We start from the raw sequence: 26,457 nt of genomic DNA, 5'->3' as shown, positions 1-26,457 counted from the left end.
TAGGATAAGCCTGAAAGACAACAGTGGCATTTGGCATTTCCATCATAAACAACAGAGAGAGAAAGAATTGCTGAGAACTGTGTAAGAGGCTCCTTCCTTTGCCAGGAGCACAGGGAACCACAGAAAACCAGTAGGTGAGGCAGAACTGGGGGGGCTGGAGAGGAAAACAGTTCTCCTTCTAGGATCACAGAATCACACAATGGTTTGGGTTGGAAGGGCCCTCAAAGACCATCTTGTCTCACCCCCTGCCATGGGCAGGGACACTTTCCACCAGCCCAGGTTGCTCCAAGCCCTGTCCAACCTGGCCTGGGACACTCCCAGGGATGGGGCAGCCACAGCTTCTCTGGGCAACAGGGAAGCACAGCTCAGAGTGGTAATTTAATGGAGAAGTACCACATTACTGCTTCCTCTCTTCCACCTCCAGATTGCACCTGTACTCTGTGCTGGGCCATCCTGAAAACCACATGAATCCCTCTGCACACTGATGTGGCAGCCATGCCATTGCCTCTGTTAGGAGATTATACTGTCATTGAAATTACAGGTGTGGAATAACACCTGGGACAATGAAGCAGCACGGATAAAACCATGCCTGATACCACCACAGTCCTCCCCTCTCCTCACCAGAGCAGCTTTACTGGCTCACTGTCTCCATCCCCAGTGGCTCCTCTTCAGTTACACCAATGCAGCTGGAAGTGTAGGATGTGTTCAATTATACAACACCTTAAGCCATATTTTCCCAGAAGAGTTATTTGAACAAATATCGTGGTCACATGAGGAAAGGTCATCTGGGAGGGTTTAAACATACTGCAGATGATTTGAGTGGTAGTAGAGCAAAGCCAGCCCTACCAGGCCATCCCAGGTGCCTCCAGCATGGGGAGGGAGCTGGGCTCTCCACCAGGGCAGCGGCTGCGTCCTGAACCCACAATGGCCAACAGGCAGATGGAGACAAGGCCACATTACTGGACTCACTCTCCAGTGCCCTGCAAGACACATCCAGCTGCCTGAGCCTGGTATGGTGCTACAGACCCCCAACCTTCCCTCCACCAGGCTCTGCTTCCTAAAACATGGCAAGGTCAGGGAACAGGAACATTGACAATCGCATTTGGAAGACATTCCAAGGCTGAATCAAAACTGATCCAAGAGCAGGAATGGCCCTTCATCCCTCCTACCACTGAGAAGTAGCCATGGTGCAGATCTGACTGACACCTGCCTGGGGACAGTCACCACTCAAGGACCAGAGTGCTCATGGTCTGAATTCCCTGCCCTCCAGCTGTAGGAGATTCCTGCAGACCTTCTGCTGTGGCCAGACGCTGAGGTCACACAGAGACTCCAGCTGGTCCATAAGCACCCAGGCAGACACACGGCATGCTGGTGTCCATCTGATCAGTCCAAAGCCTTGACTTGGATGAGGCCACACTGACCTCCATCATTAGAACTCAAGGACAACACCATCACACACTGCAAGAGCATCCTCAAGGTCCAAGCTCAGACTTGCTTCCTACCACCTCATCTTGCCTCCACATCCCAGGGTCTCAATCCCCAGGCTGAAAGCAGCCCAGCAACACAAAGCACAACACAGTCACCTCTCTGTCCTGGGCCTGGGCTGGGAAGTGCCATGGCTCTGTGCTTACTGCAGGCAAAGCAATGCAGAGTTTCTTAGATCAATTTATTCCCCTGCCCTTGCACTGCCTCAAACACATCCTGGGACAGTCAAGCAGTTTCCACTGCTTAAGACTGTGAGGTCCTGAAAGACCTCACAATTTCTCTTCCACTATTACAGTTTTCTCTTCCCCATGAGAAAACCAGGAGACACCAGTATCCTCACCCACGTGAGCACTTGGCCTTCACACAGCACAGAGAGGGAAACACTCAAAGGAGGAATTAAAACAAGGAAGAACAACAAGAACGAAAGGCATGGGAGACACAAAGCAGGGTCACTGTGCCTACAAGCCAGAGCAGAGAAGGTCTTCCTCCTTTCAGCCCCTCCCAGCCCAGCCCAGAGCTGAGTCAGAAAAGCCTCTCACCCCACAGGGTTCCTGCTCGGTGGGCGTGGGTCAGCCTGGTGTCCCGGGAGCTGGGCGGGCGCTGCTGGCACACGTGGAGCAGCCTGGCTGGAGGACCATGCTAGGAGGTGTCTGCAGGAGCCCTGGGAGCACACCAGACCTGGCAGGAGGAGCAGCTGCGCCGAGCTGAAGCACACACAGGGAAGAACAGCATGTAAGAATAAATGGCTGCTGAGACTCCGGGCTGATCAGTGTCACAGCAGCAAAAACAACCAACCTCACATCACTCCATCAGCACCCACTCGAACTCCAGCTGAAAGAAGGCTCTGCTTTCCAGGCATCCAGCTGGAGCTTGGTCCTGTCTGGAGACAGAAACAGGTCTGCTTTTGGGTGAGCTGCTCAGGTTCTTCACTTGTGGCTTCAGAGCCTTTGGCCGTGAGTTCACAGTTCTGTGCCCAGCACTGGCCTCACTCTCTCTGGCGGCGGCTGCTGCTCAGCATCGTGCTGTGAGCTGGTGTCAGAGCAGGGAGCACAGCACCCCGGGAGCAGGGCAGGATGGAGCCGGGCAGGATGGAGCAGGGCAGGATGGCATGGAGAGGGACTCTGGACAGCTCTCAACAATTAGCAGCAGGGCAGGATCTCCCGAGGGGTCGGATGCGAGCGCAGTGGTGTCTGGTGGGGCACGCTGCCTGAATGTTCAAATACAGAAACAGATGTTAATTACTCTGCATAGCCAGGACATCATTAGCAGTTACATCTACTGGAAATTCTGAAGTACAAATTCCTCTGACTATGCCAAACGTGCCCATCCCACCCCCAGAAGCCATGACGTTTGAGTAGTTGCCTCGGCAAACCTCCCTCCTCCGAGACATTTCCCCTTCCTCCTTCATATTCTCTGCTCTCAAAACAACCTGTGATAATGAAATCCACGCTTTGGGAAAGAGCTGTCTCCTTTGGGATGGGTATTTAGCCAATGGAGGCAACAAGAACCCTTGTCCATAAGTGTCTGGTTCACCAGCATACTCTCACTTCCTCGGTTTGAGGTTGGGGAGGGAGCACAAAAATAAGGATACAGCCAGAACAGTGTGATCACTGAGCCCCTCTGGGAGCCGTGCAGAAGCACCAAGAGCAACAGACCCTGTTCTGCTCCCTCACCTTGCCCACTGTCCCCACAGCCACCCCTTCAGGTGCAGCAGGTTATGGTGAACTCACTAAGAGCTTTGCTCTTCCAGCACTCTCCACTCCTGAGAATTCCAGCCAGTGGGGGAAAGACAGGCTGTGGCGAGTACCTGGATATGGGCTGCGAGTGGAACCAGAGCAGCAAAGTGAGGATGTTACAGAGAGGGCAAGGGACATGCTCAGCGACCAGTAAAAAGTAATTAAGGGACCGATTCAGGTTCAAAAGGACCTTTTAGCCCAGTGGTCTCTGCAGCGCTGGCTACATAGAGAATTCCAGGCCCACAGCATCAACAAGGCACTCAGTGGAAAGGCTGAAGGCTTAGAGCTAATGAGAAAGACCAGAGGACAGAGCACCTCACAAGTGCCACATCAGTGTGTGACACCACTGCCATTTCCCTTGCAGGGATGGGATAGGAAGGGAGCACTCTCAGCACCCAGCAGCCTCCAGGCTGTGCTGGAACTCCAAGGACTGCCCCAGCCCTGCTGCTGCCTGAGTCTGCAGGAATGAGACTGACAGGGACACGCTGGAGAGCAAGGCCTTGACCACATCTGTGCTCTGTGGAGAGCAGGGCTGCCACAGGGCAGGACACAGCCCAGGGGAGAACACAAGGACCCTCATGCCATGCTCCCACTTCCATGGACCAGCACAAGAACAGGGAGTCAACTTCCTACCCCAACAAAGCTGTCCATGAGCTACCTTCTCTGCAAACCTCTTTCTCACCGGACCAGGAGGACACAAGCCCAGTTGGGAAACTGCCCACATCCTCAGGAAGCCAAAATCGCCTGGGCTGGGACTGGGAACAAGACACCGCAGGGGAAACTTTGGTGCCACAGGAAGCACCACCTTAGAAATGCACTTGGGTGGCATCACCAGAGGGCACAACAGCTTCTGTAAGGTCTCAGTCTCTGTTTCATCAAAGTGGGTGTGCACTGATAACCCTGCGGCTTTGGCAAGGGCTGCCAATACCAGGGCTGGGGCAGGACACCAGCTTGGTCCCCTGACACAGTGCCACTGTCACCCTTCCCTGATGCTGAGGCTGCTCAGGCCCACAGCATTTCCTCAGCACTCTCCTTGCTACAGAGGGGCTGCACTGCAGGAACAGAAAAGCTCTTTCTTTCTTTATGAACACACATTAGAGTTTACACCCTTGGCAAAGGGCGGAGGCACGGCTTTGTGGGGGAACAGAGATATGGTTCCAACACTGGCTTTAATGTGCAAGCCTAAAGACTCGGCTTCGGTTTTTAGAAATCAAACTTGATCATCTCAAGCTGGCAAAAATAGCCCCGTGTTCCCTCGAGTTATTTTCTTTTCAAATAGGCAGGGTACAGCACAATAGGAAATATCAGCAGTTATGTGTTCAACCTCCAGAAACCCAACGGGCCAATTCCAGCAACCCACGGCAGCTTTCCAATCCTCCCTGATCTATTTGCTGGAGTTCCAGTGAAAAGCAGGGCTGCCCTCGAGCCATTCAGCAAACTCCACGTCCCGCTAATTACATCAATATAAATGTATTATCTTGGCTGTCAAACATGGGCTGCCTGAACAGGACAACGTTCTGCCATGGAAATGCAGGAAAACAATTGCTCTTTCTGCTGGTGACACATTTCTCTGGATCTTATTTCCTTGCCAGGGCTCCCCCTTCCCCCTTCTGCCCAGGCACCAGGGCAGCAGCATTTTTTTTCCCAGAGCAAGAGGAAACAGCACACAAACCCCCTCCTCATCTTTAAAGTGACTGAACACGAGCAAATTTTGGGAACACCACTGGCATTTCCTATCAGCCATCCTGACACGGGGAAGGGAGCTGTGAAGGCGAGAGTTAAATGTTTCTCCTGAGCAGGCAGCAGCCCTTCTGCCCCTCTTGGCTGCCTCAGCTGCCATTGCTAAATGTGTCAACACTCCAAACAGCAAATGTGACAGCGATTCGCAGTAGCCTGTTCCTTCAGGAATGGTGGCCTGGAGAGGGCTGTGTACTCAGGAAGGGTCCAACAGCAACCAGCAAGGTTGAGCCAAACACAGGAAGATCCAGGAGGCTTCCAGGGAGCAGGCAGGCAGCTCACCTCGCTCCCAAGAGTGGGATTATGACGGAAAATGAGGAGGAAGCCACTGACTCACCTGTCCCACCTGCATAAGCAGCTTTCCCAAGGAAGGCTGCACTGTGCCTGACCTTGCTCAGAGCCCCACATTCCAAATCAGCTGCTCTCAAGGTTCCTCCCAGCTCTGGGCACTTGGAGAGAGCCATTGCAGCAGGACAGGGCTCACACACACGTTCCAAACCCACCTCCTCCCTGCCCACCCCCGGCTCTGGCTACAGGCAGCCACAGCCCTTCACTCCAGCCTCCCCCTGGGTCATAGAGACCCTCACTGGAGAAGTGCTGCAGGGTCTGGTCCTTCCCAGACCTCTCTGACCACAGGAAGGGTCAGAGCAAAGCCAGAAACAAAAAGCCTGGATTCAGACAAAGCAGGAAGAGGAAAAAAGCACTTCTCCCACTTGCATCTCACCTGGCACCAGACAGTGTTCCCACCAGAGATCAGCATGGCTGTGGCTGCATGTGGGGAGGGGACAGGCTGGTCTCTCTCCAGGTCTCATGTGCAACCACTGCAAACTTGGAAAGCTCCCACAAAACCTCTGAGACAGAGGAGAGCAGCACGTTCTCCTCAAGATAAAGCCAACAGCACTCAGCTGGCTGAGGGAACACGAGGCCTTTGGCCTCTTCCCTCTGCAAAGCCAGCGGTATTCCGAGCAAAGATAAGGGGTGTCCCATGGACAGCCCAGGACAGCGAGGGGTCATCGGTCTCAGGGGGCATCCAGGCTCCTCCCGGGGGTCACCCGTCCCTTCCGCTTCTCTGAGACAGCTCCGAGCCTGGGATTGACACCCGACCCCTTTTACGTGCAACTTTAGCAGTTTTGGGTTGTTTCTGGAGATTTATTCCGGCTCAGGAGACACTGTGCCTGGCCCACGCCCTGGTTCCCTCACACCCCGAGCCATCAGGCTGGAGGAGGCTGCTCTCTCTCCTGCCAAAGCAGTTGGGCTCAGCACAGCCAGTCACAGCCAACCTTCAAAGGCCTCTCTGGCCCTCCAACCCCTCCCGGGGAAGGGAGCACTGTTGGGTCTTGCCTTCTGCCTTCATTTGTTAAACCCTTGGACACAAACAGAAGCTGATGCAACTTTAAACAAGTTCACATCCCCACATACATAAAATCGGGGTAATGTGAATCACAGCTCTGACACATTCCCCAGGCAGAGCTCAGTCCTACTCTCATTCAGTCCAGGGGCATGAGCCAGACTGTTCATCAGTGGGTCTCAAAAAATGGCCATGCCAAAGGCACCAGGAGACTCACAGTGTCCCAGTGTACAGTCTGTCACCACGGGTCAGCTCTGCTTTAGGGAGGAGCACAGTCCTGAGGCACAAGTCCCTGTGACTCCCAGGTGACAACGTGCAAAGTGCGGTAAGATCTTTGTGTTCAGAGCCCCCAGGGCCACAGTGTGGGATGAGCAGCCTTGCTCTCCACCTCAGCCCCCTCCAAACACATTCCTGGTGTCCATCAGCTCCTGACTGACCTGCAGCAGTGTCCCAGGACACAGGCAGTGAGCACTTCCCAGATAACCTTCTGTCCGACCGTGAGAACCCACCCAGCCGCATCCCAGCCCACAGAGTGCTGAGCACTGCCGAGGTTCCCATCTGAAAAAACGCTTGGAGGAAACTGGATGACATTTCAAACACAAGACTCATTATTCCATCTCCCCTCACCAGATGACCACCTCAGTTGTTTCCTGACGCCTGGGGGGATGCACCCCAAAAGCAGGAGCAAGGAGGGGAGAGGAGAGCAGCTCAGCAAATGGGAAGGTTGGCCAGTACAGAGCCTTCCATCTTCTGTGAGACTTCTGCATGCAGGACCTGGAGGCTGACAGGCTTCAGCAGCAGCTGAGCTGATGTGCAGCAAAATCCAGGGGTCTGGATGATGTACGAGGACACCAACACCCTCAGGATGCTCAGGACACAGGTACAGGAGCAGCCAACTGATTCAAAAGGGTGAACTTGCACAGGCTTGAGGTGCTGCACAAAACCCTGCTCAGCCCCCAGCACGGGGGTCTAGACCTGAAGGACAGGCAGCCCTGGCTACTGGGGGCTCTGCCACAGCCCAGAGTGGGCACCCAGCAGTGCCCTAAGCCAGGCTCCCCTGCCCGGCAGTGCCCTAAGCCAGGCTTACCCACCCAGCAGTGCCCTAAGCCGGGCTCCCCTACACACCCGTGCCCTAAGCCGGGCTCCCCTACACACCCGTGCCCTAAGCCGGGCTCCCCTACACACCCGTGCCCTAAGCCGGGCTCCCCTACACACCCGTGCCCTAAGCCGGGCTCCCCTACACACCCGTGCCCTAAGCCGGGCTCCCCTACACACCCGTGCCCTAAGCCGGGCTCCCCTACACACCCGTGCCCTAAGCCGGGCTCTCCTGCCCGGCAGTGCCCTAAGCCGGGCTTACCCGCCCGGCAGTGCCCTAAGCCGGGCTCCCCTGCCCGGCAGTGCCCTAAGCCGGGCTCCCCTGCCCGGCAGTGCCCTAAGCCGGGCTCCCCTGCCCGGCAGTGCCCTAAGCCGGGCTCCCCTGCCCGGCAGTGCCCTAAGCCGGGCTCCCCTGCCCGGCAGTGCCCTAAGCCGGGCTCCCCTGCCCGGCAGTGCCCTAAGCCGGGCTCCCCTGCCCAGGAATGCCCTAAGCCGGGCTCCCCTGCCCAGCAGTGCCCCAAGCCGGGCTCCTCTGCCCAGGAATGCCCTAATCCAGGCTTACCCACCCAGCAGTGCCCTAAGCCGGGCTCCCCTGCCCAGGAATGCCCTAAACCGGGCTCCCCTGCCCAGGAATGCCCTAAACCGGGCTCCCCTGCCCAGGAATGCCCTAAACCGGGCTCCCCTGCCCAGGAATGCCCTAAACCGGGCTCCCCTGCCCAGGAATGCCCTAAACCGGGCTCCCCTGCCCAGGAATGCCCTAAACCGGGCTTACCCACCAGCAGTGCCCTAAGCCGGGCTCCCCTGCCCGGGGGGAGAACCGGGAGCTGGGCTCTCCCTGCCCCGAGCACAGGGCGAAGGCAGGTCTGGCATCGCAGCCCACCGCGGGCAATCACGCAGCCTGCCCCGTCCCCCCCCGGCTGCTGAGCGACCCCCGAGCCCGTTAATGCCCCTCCGGCCGCGCCGGGGTGCGCGGGGACACCCGCACCCCCCGGTCACCCCAACCCCCGGGGAAGGGACTCCACACCGCCCGCTGCCCTCGGGCCGCCCCGGCCTCCAGCTCCAGCTCGGGCCCCCCGGCAACAGGTGGTGCGGGGCGGGCGGGCCCGGCCGGGAGAGCCGGGGGGTCCCGGCGCGGGCGGAGCCGCGGCCCGAGGGTGCGCCGGAGGCCCCGGCCCGGCCCCGCCGCCCCACCCGGCCCCGCCGCCGCTCACCTGGGGTGCAGGGGCCGCTCCGCGCCCGGCCCCGCGTCCCGCGGGCGGAGCAGCTGCGCCCGCCCGGCCGCCCCGGCCCGGCCTCCCGCCCGCACTACGCCGCCGTCGTGGCGCAGCGCCCCGGCCCGGCCGCGGGCGGGCGGCGCGCACACAGCGCAGACACCGTCGTGAATAGCGCGGCGGGACTACGAGCCCCGGGGGGCGCCGCGCGCAGGAAGCGGAAGGCGGCGGCTGAGAGAGAGGGGCTCGGGAGCGGCGGGTCGGGCCGGGGGGCCGGGGCAGCTCTGGGGGAGCTCTGGGGGGATGGCCGGCAAAGCCCCGGGCGGGCGGGGGGCGGCGGAGGGTCGGGGCGGAGGGGACGGGGAGGGGCGGCGGGCGCTGCCCGGAGGGCGAGGACTACAACTCCCAGAGTGCTCTGCGGCGGAGGCAGAGCGCCAACCCCGGCCGGGGGTCCCGGCGCAGGCGGGGCTGCCCTGGGGGCGGGGGGACCGGGATGGGATGGGGCAGGGGGGTGGCCGGGATGCGATGGGCTGGGATAGAGGGACCATGATCGGTCGGAGGGGTCGGGATGGGGGGCTGGGATGGGCGGGGGGTGAAGGGGGAGGGTCCAGTACGGGGATCCCGCGATGAGAGTCGCGGGATGGGGGCCCGGGATGCGGCGGGAGGGGGCCGGCATGGGGGGCTGGGGTGGGCGGGAGGGAGGGCCGGGATGGGGGTTCCGGGATGAGGGTTGCAGGATGGGGACCGGGGCTCCCTGGCTCGGCGCCGCGGGATGAGGGGGCGGTGCGCGGCTCTGAGCCCGCACACGGAGGGTCCCCGCTCCGCCCCGGAGCATCCCGAGCTCCGGAGAGCAGAGCCCGGGGCTGAGCGAGCTGAGCTGTAATTATCGCTGCTAATGACCTGGCGGCACATGAAGCGAACCGGGAGCTGGCGCGGAGCTGTCGGTGCTGCGGGCCATGTGCGGCCCGGGCTCAGCGCGGGGCCGGGGGGAGCCGGGAGCGGGGCTCGGAGCATCCCGGCCGTCCCAAAACCTCCGTGCCCCCTCCGCGAGCCCCGGGGCAGGTACAGGTGGGGCCTGCGCTCATCCGGAGTCAGAGTTCGGAGCTACACCCGCCCGGACATCACAGCCCAGAGCTACATCCATCCACCGTGGAAATGCCAACCCAGAGCTACATCCATCCCCCATGGACACCCCAACCCAGAGCTACATCCATCCCCCATGGACACCCCAACCCAGGGCTGCATCCATCCCCCAGGGACATCCCAACACAGCCCAAGGCCAGACTCCTCCTCAGTTTAAGAAGCACCTTCAAACCCTCCCGGAGGTGAGAACTGGGAGCAGTTCCTGCAGCACCTGCCGAGCTCAGACTGCTCCTGTCCCAGAGTCACAGGTTCAAACAGGGAGAGGGTCCCAGATGTGACTCAGCCCAGCTGGTCCAGCACGCCCTGATGTCAACTAAATGGTCATTGTTCCAGCAGAACCAGCACCGTTTATGCCACCAGCCTTGGAGAGGGATTAGTGGCTGCTAAATGAAACAGGACACCTGATGAACATGGGAAATGTTGTCTTTAGGCTGTTGGAGCCCTCCCAGGGGGCACCCCAGCCCTTCTGTGCGGGCAGTTGGGGGGTGCTGAGATAGCCAATGTTCAGGAGACCTGTAGGGACAATGCAGGGACCAAAAGCCAAGTGGAGAGCTTTGGCTTCCCTTCACCTCTCTGTAAGATGCAACCACCAGTTATATCAACACATTTATTTGCAGACAGGTCTTTTCCAGAGGCTGCTGAACCAGCCTCTGCCTTAGTTCTCTGGGGTGGAGCAGCCCCCTCACCCTTGCTCACAGGTGGCATTCCTGGACTGGGGCCGGTGGGGGGCTTGGTGCTGCCCCAGTGCCCGGCCCACACCTGAGGAGGGCACAGGGTGGCTATCCCAGCCCTGCATGGGTGTGTCAGCACCCGGAATCATGGAATGCCCCGAGCTGGAAGGAACACACAGACCATGAGTCCTACTCCTGGCCCTACACAGGGTATCCCAACAATCCCAGCATTGGGGCTTCTCTGCTCATCAATGTGTAAAACCTGTTGGCATCCCCTGGGGAAAGGAGGAAGTTGGGCTTAAAAGGATCTCTGCCACGGTGGGTGTTTGAGTATGACCTGTGAGTGTTGGTGTGGGCACTCAGGGACAGGTGGACACCACAATGTCCCTGCACTCCAGTACCTGGTGCTTTCTGAGACACCCACACAGCTCAGCCACATGTCACACAAGACCTCTGGGTGTCTTCATCCCTGATCTCTTCAGCCTCACTGAGTAGCAGTTGGGTCCTCAAAGCCCCCAAAATGTCTCTGCACACCCACGTGTGAGCACTTGAGTTCAGCCCCTCTTGTCATGAACAGATGAGTGTGAGCAGTGGGACTGCACAGCACTGAGGAGGAGGAAGAGGACGAGGAGGAGGAGAGGAGTCACCGCAGCTCGTGTGGGCTTTGACACACACCCCCATGGCATGACACAAACAGCTGCTGCCACCCAGCTCTGCTGGCATGAGGGGGGAGTTCCTGCTGGAATCACATCACCAGCCTGGCCCTGGGTATTTGGAGAATAAAGGCATGAAGTTAACCTTGCCCAGGGAGGAGTAGGAAGTGATTTCACATAATCAGTGTGTTTTGTTTGGAATCACAATCATGGAATGGTTTGGGTTGGAAGGGACCTTAAAGCTCATCTTGTTCCACCCCCTGCCTGTACAGGGACACCTTCCACTAGCCCAGGTTGCTCTAAGTCCTGTCCAGCCTGGCCTTGGACACTCCCAGGGATGGGGCAGCCACAGCTGCTCTGCCCAACCTGTGCCAGGGCCTGCCCACCCTCACAGCCAAGAATTCCTTCCCAATATCCCATCTAACCCTGCCCTCTGGCAGTGGGAAGCCATTTCCCCCTGTCCTGTCCCTCCAGGTCCTTGTCCCAAGTCCCTCTCCAGCTCTCCTGTAGCCATGTTAGGCACCGCAAGGGGCTCTCAGGTGGGGCCTTCTCTTCTGCAGGTGTTCTTCTCCAGCTCTTCCAACCTGTCAGAAAGGCATTCCTGGGAATGACTGGGTGCTGTAGCACTGAAAGCCTGGTTGAAGGCGAGGGGAATGTCACCTCTGCTCTACCCTGAGCAAACCTGATAACAGAATCATTTTCAGGCACTGTAACTCCATACTGAGTGTTCCCCCCCTCCTCCTCCACCTTCCATCCCTCCTGAAAGGACTCTTCCCATGGTTTTTCCTGGAGCTGGCTGGCCTGTGGCTGCGTGGGCCATCCCGAACCTTTTTTTTGATGATCCGAACCTTGCTTTCCTCCAGCTGCAAAGATTTCCCACCCACCACAACTTTGCACCATAGAGAAGAGCATCAGCCACTTCCCCAGTGCCCCACAGCCTTGCTCAGCCAACACCCAACAAGGAAAGGCCATGTGGATCCTCATGGATTGTGGGTGTGAATCTTCATGGCTTGAGGATGTGAATCCTGGTGGATTGCACTGTATGTCAGCACAGACGCAGCTCAGTATCTCCGAGTTCCTCAGCTTGCCTGGCACTGCCCGTGAGCTCCTGTGCCATGGGTCACCCTGTGGGGTGGGAGAGGCTGGGAGGTGACATGGAGCTGGCCAAGCACAGGGACACACACCCAGGGCTGGCAGGGACTGGAGGAAGCACAAGGAAAGATCCCACTGTGTTCTGGCAGCCAGTGCTGGAAACAGCAGCTCCTGCCTGAGGCACATCAGGCGAGAGGGAGGGTTGGTGTTTGCCACATCCCGAGGGGTTTCCAGTCCTCTTTTCCCAAGACACCACGCTTGAATGAATGCATGCATTCATCCTCACCTCTGCTCCACCTCCTCTTCACCCTGGCATGGGACTGGTAAGTGGCTCTTTCCTGATGCCTGCCCTCAACCCTCCCATTTTCAGTCTGAGGAATGGGGAGATCCTGATGGCTCTCAAAGGCAGGACAGAAAGTCATATGACTCATCACCTATTTGGGAGTTTTCTCCGAGGGTGCATGAGCTGCTGCCATGGAAGTCTTTTTGCAGCAAGGCAGGTGCAAAGGAATGTAACTCTTGACTAAATATACAATATATACGTGTTATGTAAGAGTGTGCAGGCCCTGGCACAGGATGCCCAGAGAAGCTGTGGCTGCCCCATCCCTGGAAGTGTCCAAGGCCAGGCTGGACAGGGCTTGGAGCAACCTGGGCTGGTGGAAGGTGTCCCTGCCCATGGCAGGGGGGAACGAGATGGCCCCTTCCAACCCAAACCAGTCTGAGATTATCTATGTGTGTATCTAACACAGAGCAGTGGGTGTTTTTTTTAGCCAGGAGGGATCTCAAAAAGAAGTTAAATAGAAAATATACTCCTGCATGTCCATATGAGGGAATAATATTGTATAAACCAGAAGAGCTTTGCTTTCATTGTCAAGATAATGCATCACTCCCATTTAGCACAAGAGAAATGCGACACAGAATTCCAGAGGAACAGTTTTGTTCATTGCAGGGGTCCAGCAGCTGTCAGCAGAGTGGGGTCTTAGCACAGGCAGGTGCTCTTTCTGACATGTGCTGTCACCTTCAGTGGGACAGGTGAGGTGATGAACATGAATGATCCTACTCTGTGCCAGGACATGTTCTGTGTCCTCTATTTCCTTTATGGTGGGGTTGTGACACTCACACTCCTCCCTGTTCAAAGGAGAGGTATCAATCCCCTCTTCTCAGGGAGGATTATCTGTTCCAGAACACCAAAGTGATCCTTGGGACTGGTCTGTGGCCTCGAGTGGCCACCTGGGCCCCACACTCTAGGGATGTGGGGGATTGGGGTGGCTCTGGGGCTGCTGGAGCTGTGGGGATGTCCATGGGCCTCTGGGGGTACTAGGAATTCCCTGGAGTCCTGGGGGAATTCTCAGTAGAGGAAGAGAGGTCTCAGGGCTTCCTGTGAGGAATCTGGGAGCCCTGGCAGTGTCAGGCACCCCCATGGGTGTGGAGTGTCCCCAGGAGGTGTCACAGCCTCCAGTTCCTCACACGCACTGCACAGGAGTGTGGGGGGACCTTGGAGCCCTGGGGCACCCCAGCCAGTCTGTCATGAGTGGGGTGGGGGTGTCAGGGGACCCCAGGGAGGGGAGGCATCCCCAGGGAGGGGAGGTGTCCCCAGGGTCACTCACTATGGGGGATGGGCTCATTGTTGTCCTTGGGCACAGTGTGTGTCACAGGTGGCCAGGGGACACCTCCTGTTTGTGGTGCCATCAGGGCAGCCAGGCTGGGCAGCAGCAGGTTGGTGCAGAAGGGCCACCTCAGGCTGTGGCACTCTGGGGCAGGAGCACCTCTAAGTGGGGGACTGACACACTGGCAGAGGGTGACAAGGACCCCCCAGTCACAGGGCCAGGACCCCAGGGTCATGGGAAGGAAGGACAGGTCTCAGTCCCCTCTACCAACCCCACTGCCCCTCTACTGCCACTGGTAATGCCCAAGAGCCCCCTCACCACCCCAGTCCCTTGACTCTTTCCCTTCCCAGTGCCCCCTCTCAGCCCTGCTGACTCTCCAGTTCCCCCAGTGACCCCCAACCTTCCCCTGTGACCCCTCTAAGGACTCCCAGTTGTGATCCCCCAGGATCCCACTGGTTCCTCATGGCCCATAAACAGCCCTTCCACTTCATTCCCCACTTGCTGTCCCACCCTGATCCAATGGTTCCCCAGGGAAGGAGATGGATGTGGATTTGGCCAGGGCCTGGGGGCTGAGCACAGGTGCCTGACTGGGGGTCTGTGACCTCCCTGATCTCCTCTGACTGCAGGACAGTTTTGCCCTGTTTGCCATGGCCCGGTTGGTGCAAGTCCCTCCCAGAGCAGTTCTGAGGGCTCTGGCTGTCCCCAAACACAGCACAGGGGCTCCTGCCTGTCCCCTCCACCTCACAAACAAGGGCTGTGCTGGCCTCACATGGCTCATGAGGGGTTTCTGCCCCAGACCCTCCCCTTATGTACCTGGTTTACCCATTTCTATCCCCAAAGTAGCTACTAAAATACTTCAAATCATAGAATACCTGGAGTTGGAAGGGATCCACAGGGATCATTGGCTCCAGCTCCCTGGTCACAAGAGGCCACTCTTCTCAGTACAAGATGCCCCAGGTATGTGAGGCACTTTAAGTGCACAAAGAAAGAGCTGAAGGCAGAAAACTGAGGGATAAAGGGTAAAGAATAAAGGATTTTTGGCAGCAGTGCCTCCTCTGCTACCCTCCCCAGGCAGAGAAGTGGGATGATATAAATGGAGATTTAATTTTCAATGAAGTCTGTCAGAACTGGTTGGTAGAAAAGGGTTTGGTAGAGTGGGAGAGGAGAACTGTGTGTGTGAGAGGAGCTCAGTGTGACACCTTCTGCAGAGCAGCCTGCTCCAAATCCCTGGGACCCACAGCATCCCTCCTGTCCCTCCAAGGCCCACACTGACCTCCTGCCAGGTCTGTCAGGTCAGACTAAAAGGTGGGGAAGAGGGTTGGAGATCACCAGGACCAACAACAACACTCCCCAAAGGCAAAAGGAACTCCCACAGGAGGAGCACATGGACTAAGGAGAGTGAATGAGAGAAGCTGAGGTGATGCAGAATAAAGACTCTTTTATAGAACAGGGAAAGCAAGTGCAGCTCTTGCTGTGTTTGCTGAAGGAGGAAATCAGCTCCCAGCCATCAGTGGTGCTCGTGGGGATCTTCCTTCATGGGTGGCATGATTTCTCCAGTCTCTAAAATTCTGTCCCCCTGAGGGATGAGAGTGTGGTGAGCTCTGCTCCTGCTCCCAGCCTCTCCCTCCACAGCCCAGCCCTTCAGTGAACCTGCAACCTCCCCACTCCCCAACAAACACTTTCCTGCAGCTCACTGTCATTCACCCAGCATTCCCAGGACACTGGAACAGCATTGCAGCCGAATTACCTGAGCCTGCCCTTGCTTTAGTGCAGAACAGCAGCCAAACATTTTGAGACCATCATGTTTTAAAAATATATATTTCACTTCCAGCACTGCATAACCCCCTCTAGCACAGCACAGTGTTCAGTGAGCCCAAACCCAGGGCCCAGAGCCCATGGAGAGCCACATAATCCCTCTGAAATCAACCTGCTGCCCACGTGCTGCTTGTTCCAGCTCCAGGCACTGTCTTGGCCTGCTGAGCTGACCTAACTCGACTGAAAAATTAGGCTGGAAACAGAGGCCAACAGTTTGACCTTCAGTGTGTTGCTATGTGGTTGTTAGGGATGGAACTTGTTAGTTTTCAGATAAGGCCCAATTAGGAGGTGTTCTGCCAAAAATGTGCAGCTGCCAGAACAGGCAGAGCAGATCTTCTAAGGGAATCTTTGGCCTCTGACTTGTTACACCAATCAGTAACAGCTCAGAGCAGTCTGCAAAAAAGACCAAGCAATGTGACACTCTGCTTCTCAAAACTCATCTCAAGCTGAGGTGACACAACGCTCTGGGGACACCTGGGACCAAGGCAGAACCAACACTCCCCTCAGCTCCTGACAACCAGGAGCAGAACCACTTCTGTGTCATTCCATGTGTTAATAATCACAGAGGCTTTAAACACCATTCCCAAAAGGAATGGTTGTGTTTTCCATGCAGGATGTGCAGTGTCAGCCAGGTACTGTCTGCCAGGTACTCCAAAGTCTGCAGCTACAGAGGAGGTACCACTGACACACGGACTGTCTGCTCTGAGGACAGGATGAGAACTGCCCAAAACACTGTTCTTGTTCCAGGACAGGCTGCCTGCAGGACCCAGCACATCCCTCAGGAAAGTCCCTCCTCAGGTGCTGCACAAACTTGTACTTGTCCCCATGGAAGCCCTTCCCGTGTGTCTGACAAAGCTGGAAGACAAAACAAGTGTTAACAGACTTACTGGGAATATCCGTGGATTGGCCATGACCACACCGTGCGGTGATTTCTGGAAGTAGGGGGGGAAAAGAGAAGGGAAGGGGAAAGAAAAGAGTTACTTGGAGGGAGCACAAAGGATTTCCAAAATGGGGAACACAACCCTTCCAGAATACAGGCTTTGCTGGGCACAGGCTTGTGACACGGGTGAAAGGAATACCTGGGGCTAATACAGGTACACCTGCCAGGGAAGGCGGTGGAGTTGGAGGGGCTGTTCCCTCATCCCTGCCTTGGCCTTTCCCCTTCCCCACACCAGCAGCTGCCCTGGTGGTTCTCAGGGTCCCCCTTCCAGGACACCAACAATTCAGACACAACTTTCTGGCTCAGAGGAGGCAGCACAGGCAAAGTTGGGCACTGCCATAAATCACAGAATAATGGAATGCTTTGGGGTGGAACGGACCTTAAATCCCATCCTGTTGCACCCCCTGCCATGGGCAGGGACACCTTCCACTAGCCCAGGTTGCTCCAAGCCCTGTTCAACCTGGCCTTGGACACTCCCAGGTACAGGTACAGCCACAGCTTCTCTGCCCAACCTGTGACAGAGCCTGCCCACCCTCAGAGCCAAGAATTCCTTCCCAATATCCCATCTAACCCTGCCCTCTGGCAGTGGGAAGCCTTTGTCCCTTGTCCTGTCCCTCCATGCCTTGTCCCAAGTCCCTCTCCAGCTCTCCTGGAGCCCCTTTAGGCCCTGGAAGGGGCTCTCAGGTCTCCCTGGAGCCTTCTCCTCTCCAGGTGAACCCCCCCATCTCTCCCAGCCTGGCTCCAGAGCAGAGGGGCTCCAGCCCTGGGGCATCTCCAGGTCCTCCTCCGGAATTGTTCCAGCAGTTCCACATCCTTCTGAAGTTGAACCCCAGAGCTGGAGGCAGCACATCATGTGGGGGTCTCACAAGAGAGTGATTTTTTAAATGATAAAACATCACAAAAATATATATATTTGTGACCCCTATGCAAGGAAACACAAGCTGTGAACAGGCCACAGGGGGTCACCTGAACCTTCAGCCAAATGTGGGGTCACCCTCACACTGCCCACCCCACCCCGAGAGTATTCCAGGGTTTAACCCAGCCCTGCCGGCTCCCCACACGCACCATCAGGTGGTACTTCACGTAGTAGGTGATGATCCAGGCAGGGATCAGCACCCGCACCAGGAAGAAGCCGCTGCGCTGGTAGGCCTTGTACACCTGCAGGGACAGGGACAGCTCAGGTGGGGACAGCACAGCCTGCGGGGGACGCCCCCCACACCTGCCCCACACCTGTTCCCCCCGCCCCTCACCTGCCCCACACTTGCCCCCCCACCTGCCTCCCGGGCCTCACAATGTCTGTGTGCCCCACATCTGCCCCCCACCTGTTCCCAGGCCTTGCAGTGCCCCTGTGTCCCCCACCTGCCCCCCACCTGCCCCCCACCCAACCCCCCCGCCCCCGCAGTGCCCCTGTGCCCCCCACCTGCCCCCCACCTGTCCCACACCTGCCCCCCCGCCCCCGCAGTGCCCCTGTGCCCCCCACCTGCCCCCCACCTGTCCCACACCTGCCCCCCCGGCCCCCGCAGTGCCCCTGTGTCCCCCACCTGCCCCCCACCCAACCCCCCCGCCCCCGCAGTGCCCCTGTGCCCCCCACCTGCCCCCCACCTGTCCCACACCTGCCCCCCCGCCCCCGCAGTGCCCCTGTGTCCTCCACCTGCCCCCCACCCAACCACCCCGCCCCCGCAGTCCCCTGTGCCCCCCACCTGCTGCCGCCAGAGCCCCCCGGGCCGCAGGAAGCCCTCCCAGAACGCGCCCACCGGCCCGAGCCGGCGCGGGGGCAGGACGGGCTCTCGCTCGCTCAGCTCCTGGTCCCGCAGCCAGCGGCGCCGCAGGGCCCGGAGCTGCTGCAGCCGCAGCTTTTCGTCCTCCGTGGGGCCGCTCATGGCCGCGGCCCGGCTCTGTCCGGCCCCGCTTCGGCCCCGCTTCAGCCCGGCCCGGCCCCGCTCGGTGCCCTTGGCCGCGGCCGCGGCGCTCGCAGTGACATCAACAGTGCGCGCTGTGACGGGCAGGGGGAGGCACCGCGTGATGCGGGAATGGAGCGGCGGGGAGTGAACAGCGGCCCTGGGGATGGAGCCCCGCATGGAGCCCCGCTCCGGTGGGATGGAGCACCGCTCCTGTGGGATGGAGCACCGCTCCTGTGGGATGGAGCCCCGCTCCTGTGGGATGGAGCACCGCTCCTGTGGGATGGAGCCCCGCATGGAGCACCGCTCCTGTGGGATGGAGCACCGCTCCTGTGGGATGGAGCCCCGCTCCTGTGGGATGGAGCACCGCTCCTGTGGGATGGAGCACCGCTCCTGTGGGATGGAGCACCGCTCCTGTGGGATGGAGCACCGCTCCTGTGGGATGGAGCCCCGCATGGAGCACCGCTCCGGTGGGATGGAGCACCCCTCCTGTGGGATGGAGCACCGCTCCTGTGGGATGGAGCACCCCTCCTGTGGGATGGAGCACCGCTCCTGTGGGATGGAGCACCCCTCCTGTGGGATGGAGCCCCGCATGGAGCCCCGCTCCGGTGGGATGGAGCACCGCATGGAGCACCGCTCCTGTGGGATGGAGCACCGCTCCTGTGGGATGGAGCCCCGCATGGAGCACCGCTCCTGTGGGATGGAGCCCCGCTCCTGTGGGATGGAGCCCCACCCCTGTAGAGATAGAGCCCCGCTCTTGTGCGAAACAGCTGAGATTGTTCAGCTTGGAGAAGAGAAGCTTTGGAGTGACCTCAAGTTACCCTGAAGGGAACTCACGGGAAAGATGGAGTAAGACTATTTATAAGAGAGGACAAAGGGGAAATTGAAGGGTCCGTATTGAAAAAGAATAGGTTTAGATGGGATACTAGGAAGGAACTGTTCCCTGTGAGGGTGGGCAGGCCCTGGCACAGGTTGCCCAGAGAAGCTGTGGCTGCCCCAGCCCTGGGAGTGTCCAAGGCCAGGCTGGACAGGGCTTGGAGCAACCTGGGCTGGTGAAAGGTGTCCCTGCCCATGGCAGGGGGTGGAACAGGATGGGCTTTAAGGTCCTTCCACCCCATCCCACCCCCCGTTCCCCCTCCGGCTCTGCCCGGGCCGGTCCCCGCGGGGCGGTGGCGCCCCCTGCCGGCCGGGCGGCCCAACCGGTGTCCGGGGGTCGCGGGTTCGATTCCCGCCCGCCGCTCCCGCCCCTTCCGCGGCGACTCCTCCTCCGGGCGCTCCCGCGAGGACATCCCGGCCTTGCCGGGCCCTGCGCCGGCGGGACCATGGCCGGGCCCGACCCGGGGCTGGCGCGGCGCTTCCAGCGCCGGTTCCTGGCGGTGCGGCCACTCCGCTCGCTGCCCTGGCCGGTACCGGGGGGAGGGTCGGGCGGGGGGTCCCGGCACGGCCGCGGGAGGGGCTTCATTTATTTATCCCGTGTAGGAGCTGGAGCAGAACCTGCGGACCGCGCCGGACTCGGCCCTGCTCCGGGATATCCTGCACCAGGTGAGGGCGGGGACGGCCCGGGGCATCCCCGGCTGGCCAGAGTGTGCCCGGAGTGTGCCCAGTGTGTGCCCGGAGTGCCCACAGTGTGCCCACAGTGTGCCCAGAGTGCCCAGTGCGTGAGTGTGCCCAGTGTGTGCCCAAAGTATGCCCGGAGTATGCCCACAGTGCCCCCAGTGTGTGTCCCCAGTGTTGCCCAGTGTGTGCCCAGAGTCTGCCCGGAGTGTGCCTGGAGTGTGCCCTGAGTGTGCCCAGTGTGTTCCCAGTCTGCTCAGTGTGTGCCCAGTGTGTGCCCGGAGTGTTGCCCAGAGTGCGCCCCCAGAGTGTGCCCAGTGTGTGCCCAGAGTGTTGCCTGGAGTGTGCCTCCTGAGTGTGCCCTGAGTGTGCCCAGTGTGTTCCCAGTCTGCTCAGTGTGTGCCCAGAGTGTTGCCTGGAGTGTGCCTCCTGAGTGTGCCCTGAGTGTGCCCAGTGTGTTCCCAGTCTGCTCAGTGTGTGCCCAGAGTGTTGCCTGGAGTGTGCCTCCTGAGTGTGCCCTGAGTGTGCCCAGTGTGTTCCCAGTCTGCTCAGTGTGTGCCCAGAGTGTTGCCTGGAGTGTGCCTCCTGAGTGTGCCCTGAGTGTGCCCAGTGTGTTCCCAGTCTGCTCAGTGTGTGCCCAGAGTGTTCCCAATGTGTGCCCAGTGTGTACCCGGAGTGTACCCGAAGTGTGCCCAGAGTGTTGCCCAGAGTGTATCCACTGTGTGCCCAGTGTGTACGCAGAGTGTGCCCAGTGTGTGCCCCCAGAGTGTGCCCAGTGTGTGCTCAGTGTGTGCCCCCAGAGTGTGCCCAGTGTGTGCTCAGTGTGTGCCCCCAGAGTATGCCCAATGTGTGCCCAGTGTGTACCTGCAGTGTGCCCAGTGTGCCCCCCGTGTGTGCCCAGAGTGTGCCCCCAGAGTGTGCCCAATGTGTGCCCCAGAGTGTGCCCAATGTGTGCCCAGTGTGTACGCAGAGTGTGCCCAGTGTGTGCCCAGTGTGTGCCTGGAGTGTGCCTAATGTGTGCCCAGAGGGTGCCCAGTGTGTGCCCAGAGGGTGCCCAGAGCGTGCCCAGTGTGCCCTGGGGAGGGAAAATGGCCAATCCAGCAGTAAACCAAAGAACAGCGAGGGAAGAGAAAAGCCAAAGGAGAGGAGCAAACTGGACTCTTTCCATTCAGTTTTGCTCTTGAAAAGTGAGACTTTTGCTGCCAAAAGGTAAGAAAGTTTCTGCCACAGGTCTGTAAACTCACAAACCAATCAGAAATCATCACATTTCAATTTCTGGCTCAGCATCACTTGTACAGAGTCAATCTCAGTGCATTTCATGGCACCCAAAGCCAATCCATGGTCCTGCCCTGGCCCTCAGTGCCTGTCCCAAGCCCTCCCTTGGTAACTGGTTTCTGTGGCTGTTCTTGTTTCAGACTATTCTCCACCCTGTGTGTGTGAAATATCCCCCCTCAACCACGTACAGGAGGTGCTTTCTGACTGAGCTTATCAAAAAGGTAGTTTGCTTTTCACTCTTTTTTTTTCCCCCATGAAAATATCTCATGTACTAACAATATTCAGTGTAACTATTATGCCCAACAATGTATTAAATGGGACTTAATGTGCAAGTGTTTTCTGTTTGATGACAACATGATGCCCAGAGCTGCCCTGTTCTTCCCACAGCACGAATCCACAGCAGCTGAGCCTCTGGATGAACTGTATGACACTCTGGCAGATGTTTTAAAAGAAGAAGAATCTACTCAGTGTTACAAAAGCTACTTCCTGGTAAGCATTGATGCTGCACTGTTCTAAATCACATTTAATTGTCTGAACTAAGCAATAATTGGCTTTAAAAGTAACCCTCCAGAAGCCTGGAGTGCTTCCTGCCTGTTTCCTGGTGCTAATACTGATTGGGAAGGTAAAGCTGCTGTCTGTGCTGATCCATCTTTGCCTTCTCACGTGTCCTGCAGCCCACAGGAGACTGTGTGACCCTTTCTGAGAGCACAGCGATGGTCTCTGGAGGCACCACGGGGCTCATCACGTGGGACGCTGCTCTGCACCTCGCTGAGTGGGCAGTGGGGAACCCTGAGGTGTTCAGTGACAGGTGAGGGCACAGCAGGGAGGGAAAGGTGGAAAAATCCACCCAGAATCAAAGAATCATGGCATGGTTTGGGTTGGAAAGGACCTTAAACCTTATCCTGTTGCAACCCCTGCCATGGACAGAGACACCTTCCACAAGCCCAGGTTGTTCCAAGACCTGCCCAGCCTGGCCTTGGACACTCCCAGGGATCCAGGGACAGCCACAGTTTCTCTGGGCACCTGTGCCAGGGCCTGCCCACCCTCACAGGGAACAATTCCTTCCCAATATCCCATCTAACCCTGCCCTCTGGCAGTGGGAAGCCATTCCCCTTGTCCTGTCCCTCCATCCCTTGTCCCCAGTCCCTCTCCAGCCCTCCTGGAGCCCCTTTAGGCACTGGAAGGGGCTCTCAGGTCTCCCTGGAGCCTTCTCTTCTCCAGGTGAGCCCCCCCAGCTCTCCCAGCCTGGCTCCAGAGCAGAGGGGCTCCAGCCTGCTCTTACTCTGAGCTCCACAACTGTAGTTTAATAATAGGCAATATTTATAATATTAGTAATATTTAAAAATAGGCAATATATACCCAAAATAAGTGAAATCACACCCTTTGCTGCTGGGTAAGGTAAGTGTTGCTCCTGTCTGTTCTACAAGTCAAACTGTGACCCAGGACAGGATGTTGTAGTTCTGTCAAGGCAGGGTTTAAGATAAAACCCTTGTCCTGTGCAGGCTGACCTGCTCTGAAATTCAGCCGTGCACTTTGTAGTAATTTAACTAAAGCACTTCACTCTGTGGTGGGATTCATCTCACCACTGCCAGAGGATGGATGGGCAGGTCTGATCACACTCTGTCAAACAGTTAAGACAAAGGAGCACTTTTGAGGAAAGATAATTTAAAACACTGACTCAGAAAGGAACTGCTGCTCAGTGTCTCTCTCCCCTGACTATGAACAGAAGCAGTTCAGGGGGACACGACTGTGCTGCAAATGGCTAAAACCAGGTGGGAATGTCTCATCCCCATGCTGGGAATGCTTTGTACCACATGCAAAAGCAGCATTTCAAGTAATTAACTTATGCTGACCCTCAGAATTTCCCAACTCTCCAGTTGTTTGAGACAAAGGTCAGATCGTGAATGGCTTAGTCAAAAATTACTGAAATTATCTGGAACTGATTTTACCTTTTATTATACTTAAGATGATCTCCAGCTCAACATAGAGCCCTGACAGTAATTCTTTTACTCTGCTATCCTTCAGGACAGTCTTGGAATTGGGAAGTGGGACTGGCTTCACTGGAATTGCCATCTGTAAGACTTGCCAACCCAAGACATATGTATTTAGTGACTGCCACCACCGTGTTCTCAGACAGCTGGCAGAGAACATCCGGCTGAATGGCTTCGTCCCAGAGCCTGGAGCGACCTGGGGCATCCAAACAGAGCCCCAGGGGCAGGAGGTGGAGGCAAAGAACTGCCAAAAACTAAAACTGGTCGTTGCAGAACTTGACTGGGGCTCAGTGACAGAAAAGCAGCTGGTGGGTCTCCAACCTGACGTTGTCATCGCAGCAGGTACTTTGCTCTCGTGCTGGTGCCTCACTGGGTGGGACCCTGGGCAGGGTGGAGAGAAAGGTGTGCAGGACTCTCAGTCCTGGCAGGCTCTCGAGGGACAACATGGTAAAAAACACAAACCCTTTCTGGACTTGCCCATGTAGAAATCTGGAGGGAGCTTATAACTACTCTGCTCATGGAAAATCAGGGACAGTAAAATGTCTCAGCTGTGGCTGCAGGGTTTTACTCCCTGAGTTGGAGCTTTGCAAAGCAAAAATTCCCTGAGAATCCAGGTGGGAAAATGACTTTGTCATCCAAGGAATCAAAAGATGTGAGTGTGAGTTCTGTAAGATGAAGCCACCCAGTGCCAACACCCCTGTTCAGGGCCCAAACCAGCCCAAGCTGGGCTCTGAAGGCAAGAACTAAAGGGGATTTAGCTCTGCTAGTTGCTGTTACTCATTATTGCAGGATGTGCCCTGATGGTGTTGGATCACAAGTGTCAGTAATACACACACCTCAGTGTCAGCATTTCACACCCCTTAGTGCTCACTCTTACCCTCCCATCACTATTTCTGCTCTCCAGGAAATGACTCAGGATGAAAATTGCTGCAAATCCTTTGCCATCAGCCTCTAAAACACCCACTTTTACCAAGGCAGGTTTGCTTTGCCAAGGGCAGTGTGGTAACAGCACCACCACTCTGTGTTCCTGCTGTGGGCTTCAATAAAATATCTGACAATCCAGTTACAGAAAGGAACACTGATTTTTAGTGATTTTCGAGTGATAGTAGAGAGGAGAGCAGGAGAGCACAGCACATAAACCAGAGGAATTTCTTAAGATCTCTCCTTGGGAATTTTTAACCCCTGAATAAAAGCCCTTATTCTCCCACACTGTGAATATTTCATATTTTTGTTTTGCAGTTTTGATTCTGCTTTTTGCTCAATTCTCAATAAATACTGTATGTTTCCCTTTTTTTTCAGACGTGGTGTACGACCCAGAGATCACTGTAGCCCTCACTGGGATGCTGCAGAAACTCTCCAGCTGCAGAGCAGACAGAGCAGCTCCCAAGGTCTTCTTTGCCTCCACAATCCGTAACCCAGACACGTACCAGCTGTTCCAGGCTGAGCTGGGTGGGTGCCTCTCTCATCAAGGGTTCAATAGTTTTGCCTCTTTCCCCATCACTGATTCTGTGGTAGAGATGAACAAGAGCAGTTTTTGGTGAGGAGCATTGTCCAATAGTGAGATTTTTATCCTAGAGCTGGATTTAGGAGCAGTAGCTTTTCCACAGGGGTTTGATCAGGAGATTGGAACACACCTTTAGGCTATCAGAACTCACACCTGTAAGGGATGAATTGCAAGGGTGGTGGGCTGAAAAGGGAGGAAAATAAAAAGGGTTAAGCTTAAAGGAGGAAAACTGTGTGTACTGCTCTGCCTCAGTGATAAATAGCATCAGAGCTGCAGCCTAAAACCTTCATCTTATCTTACCTGTTCTTTAAGGGTTAAAACACCAACCAGAGATTAAATAAGGGAGGGATTTGGGATTTTTCTTCACATACTCTTCTAGAGCCTGTCCCTTGCAGTCTGTCAGCTGCTGTTCATTCACTCAGTGGTGCTGAGAGAAGCATCCCTGGTGCTTTGCCTGTAGCTTCCTTTCACAGCATGCTACAGATCTCTTCTTACAGAACTTGTCATGCAACTTGTGCTCTTCATTTTATTAAGTCTAAATATGATTCCCAGTGTTTCTCTTCACAGATAAAGTCGGGATCAGGTGGCAGATTATTCCAGCCCACAGCAACAATAATTTTCTGTATGATGTGCAGCCAAATGTAACTATACTCCAGCTATTTATATAGACCTGCTAAACAGAACTGTAATTTTGAGGCCAACAGGAGCTGTGTCATCCTTGGACCAAGAGTATTCTGAATTCTGGAAACACACACCAGAGATGCACACGGGTTGTTGCCAACGTGTGTTGTTTCTTCCTACAGTTTCCAGCATATCAGCAAACAAGCTGCTGCCCCTGAAAAGGGGGTGAACCTCAAACAACAGCAAAAAAATTAAGCTCTTCTCTTACTGCACTGTAATTGTGTAGGAGACAACAGAATTCAAGTGTATTTTTTTACCTGTGTTTTGACTTGTGAATGTGGAAGCAAACCTGCAGGATCCCAGGATGAGGATCTCCCACGGACAAGGGAGCAAAACAAGAGTTCAGATAATAAATATTTTTAAATATTAAAACCAGCTGTAATTGCCTACTCTGTTTTTATACCTGTCTGTACATACTGGCACCCAGTCAATCTTAAGAGATGAAACAATAGATGAGCAGTCAAACCTACAGAGCTGTGGTTTGTCCCAAGCTGCTGTAACAGACTCTCTAAATCAGGTGCATCTTTACCCTGCAGTGATGACAAAAATCAGAGTTGATGTCCATTCCTCTCCCTTGAGAGCTGCCCCTGTACACCTGGGTGGCTGCTGGGCCCACCCTCTCAGGCTGGGCAGGGATACAGAAGGATCACACTCCACAGCTCCAGGATCCTGCAAGGAGTAAGGACTGAGCTCACCTGCTCGGAAACTTCCCATTGTCCATTCAACATTCCCCTGTTGGGAATTGGTCCTGAAGCAAAGAATCAAAATGATGCTCATTCTCCTCTTTAGACTTTTCTCTATGTTGTTTTAAAACTACTTACAGGGAAATGAACAAACACTTCAGTCTCCTCCTCTAGCAGTGGAGAGGAAATGGGTGACAGGTAACTTGAACCCTGAAGAACCATCTTCCTCTTCACACTGAGGGAGGCCAGGACTGCTGGGATCAGGCAGAAGTAACCCCAGCCCTGTCCCCAGAAAGGAAGGACTCAAAGGTATTATTTTTAGGGTAAATGCAAACTGG

General features: G+C 56.6%; 4 protein-coding genes across 9 annotated transcripts in view; 2 read left to right on the top strand and 2 right to left on the bottom strand.

The window, feature by feature from the left end:
* CAPN15 (calpain 15) overlaps positions 1–8,734 on the bottom strand; it is a 59,563-nt gene extending 50,829 nt beyond the window's left edge. For all 6 annotated transcript variants that reach the window (XM_071571117.1, XM_071571119.1, XM_071571116.1 and 3 more), the window contains exons 1-3: positions 8,613–8,734; positions 2,281–2,692; positions 2,025–2,189 (exon numbers count right to left, since the gene is read on the bottom strand). The gene's annotated coding sequence lies outside the window, so the exon portion shown is untranslated. The remainder of the gene's footprint in view (positions 1–2,024; positions 2,190–2,280; positions 2,693–8,612) is intronic.
* LOC139679609 (uncharacterized) lies at positions 7,142–8,325 on the top strand. The gene is made up of 2 exons (XM_071571518.1): positions 7,142–7,186; positions 7,474–8,325. Exons 1-2 carry the CDS (start codon positions 7,142–7,144, stop codon positions 8,323–8,325), a joined length of 897 nt encoding a protein of 298 aa, XP_071427619.1.
* A 6,467-nt stretch (positions 8,735–15,201) lies between the features above and the next one.
* Positions 15,202–18,522, bottom strand: NDUFB6 (NADH:ubiquinone oxidoreductase subunit B6). The gene is made up of 4 exons (XM_071571318.1): positions 18,234–18,522; positions 17,599–17,691; positions 16,481–16,525; positions 15,202–15,354 (listed from the first exon to the last, which is right to left on the bottom strand). The coding sequence occupies exons 1-4, from the start codon at positions 18,411–18,413 to the stop codon at positions 15,286–15,288; spliced, it is 387 nt and encodes a 128-aa protein (XP_071427419.1). The 5' UTR covers positions 18,414–18,522; the 3' UTR covers positions 15,202–15,285.
* A 1,177-nt stretch (positions 18,523–19,699) lies between these two features.
* EEF2KMT (eukaryotic elongation factor 2 lysine methyltransferase) lies at positions 19,700–25,825 on the top strand. The gene is made up of 8 exons (XM_071571317.1): positions 19,700–19,837; positions 19,911–19,973; positions 21,401–21,481; positions 21,648–21,749; positions 21,935–22,068; positions 23,286–23,593; positions 24,551–24,700; positions 25,323–25,825. Exons 1-8 carry the CDS (start codon positions 19,754–19,756, stop codon positions 25,421–25,423), a joined length of 1,023 nt encoding a protein of 340 aa, XP_071427418.1. The 5' UTR covers positions 19,700–19,753; the 3' UTR covers positions 25,424–25,825.
* Positions 25,826–26,457: the final 632 nt, after the last annotated feature.

Source organism: Pithys albifrons, chromosome 16 (assembly GCF_047495875.1).
Source record: "Pithys albifrons albifrons isolate INPA30051 chromosome 16, PitAlb_v1, whole genome shotgun sequence".
Lineage (NCBI taxonomy): Eukaryota > Metazoa > Chordata > Aves > Passeriformes > Thamnophilidae > Pithys > Pithys albifrons.
The sequence above is the reverse complement of the archived record's forward strand: the minus strand, read 5'-3'. Positions and strand labels throughout refer to the sequence as shown.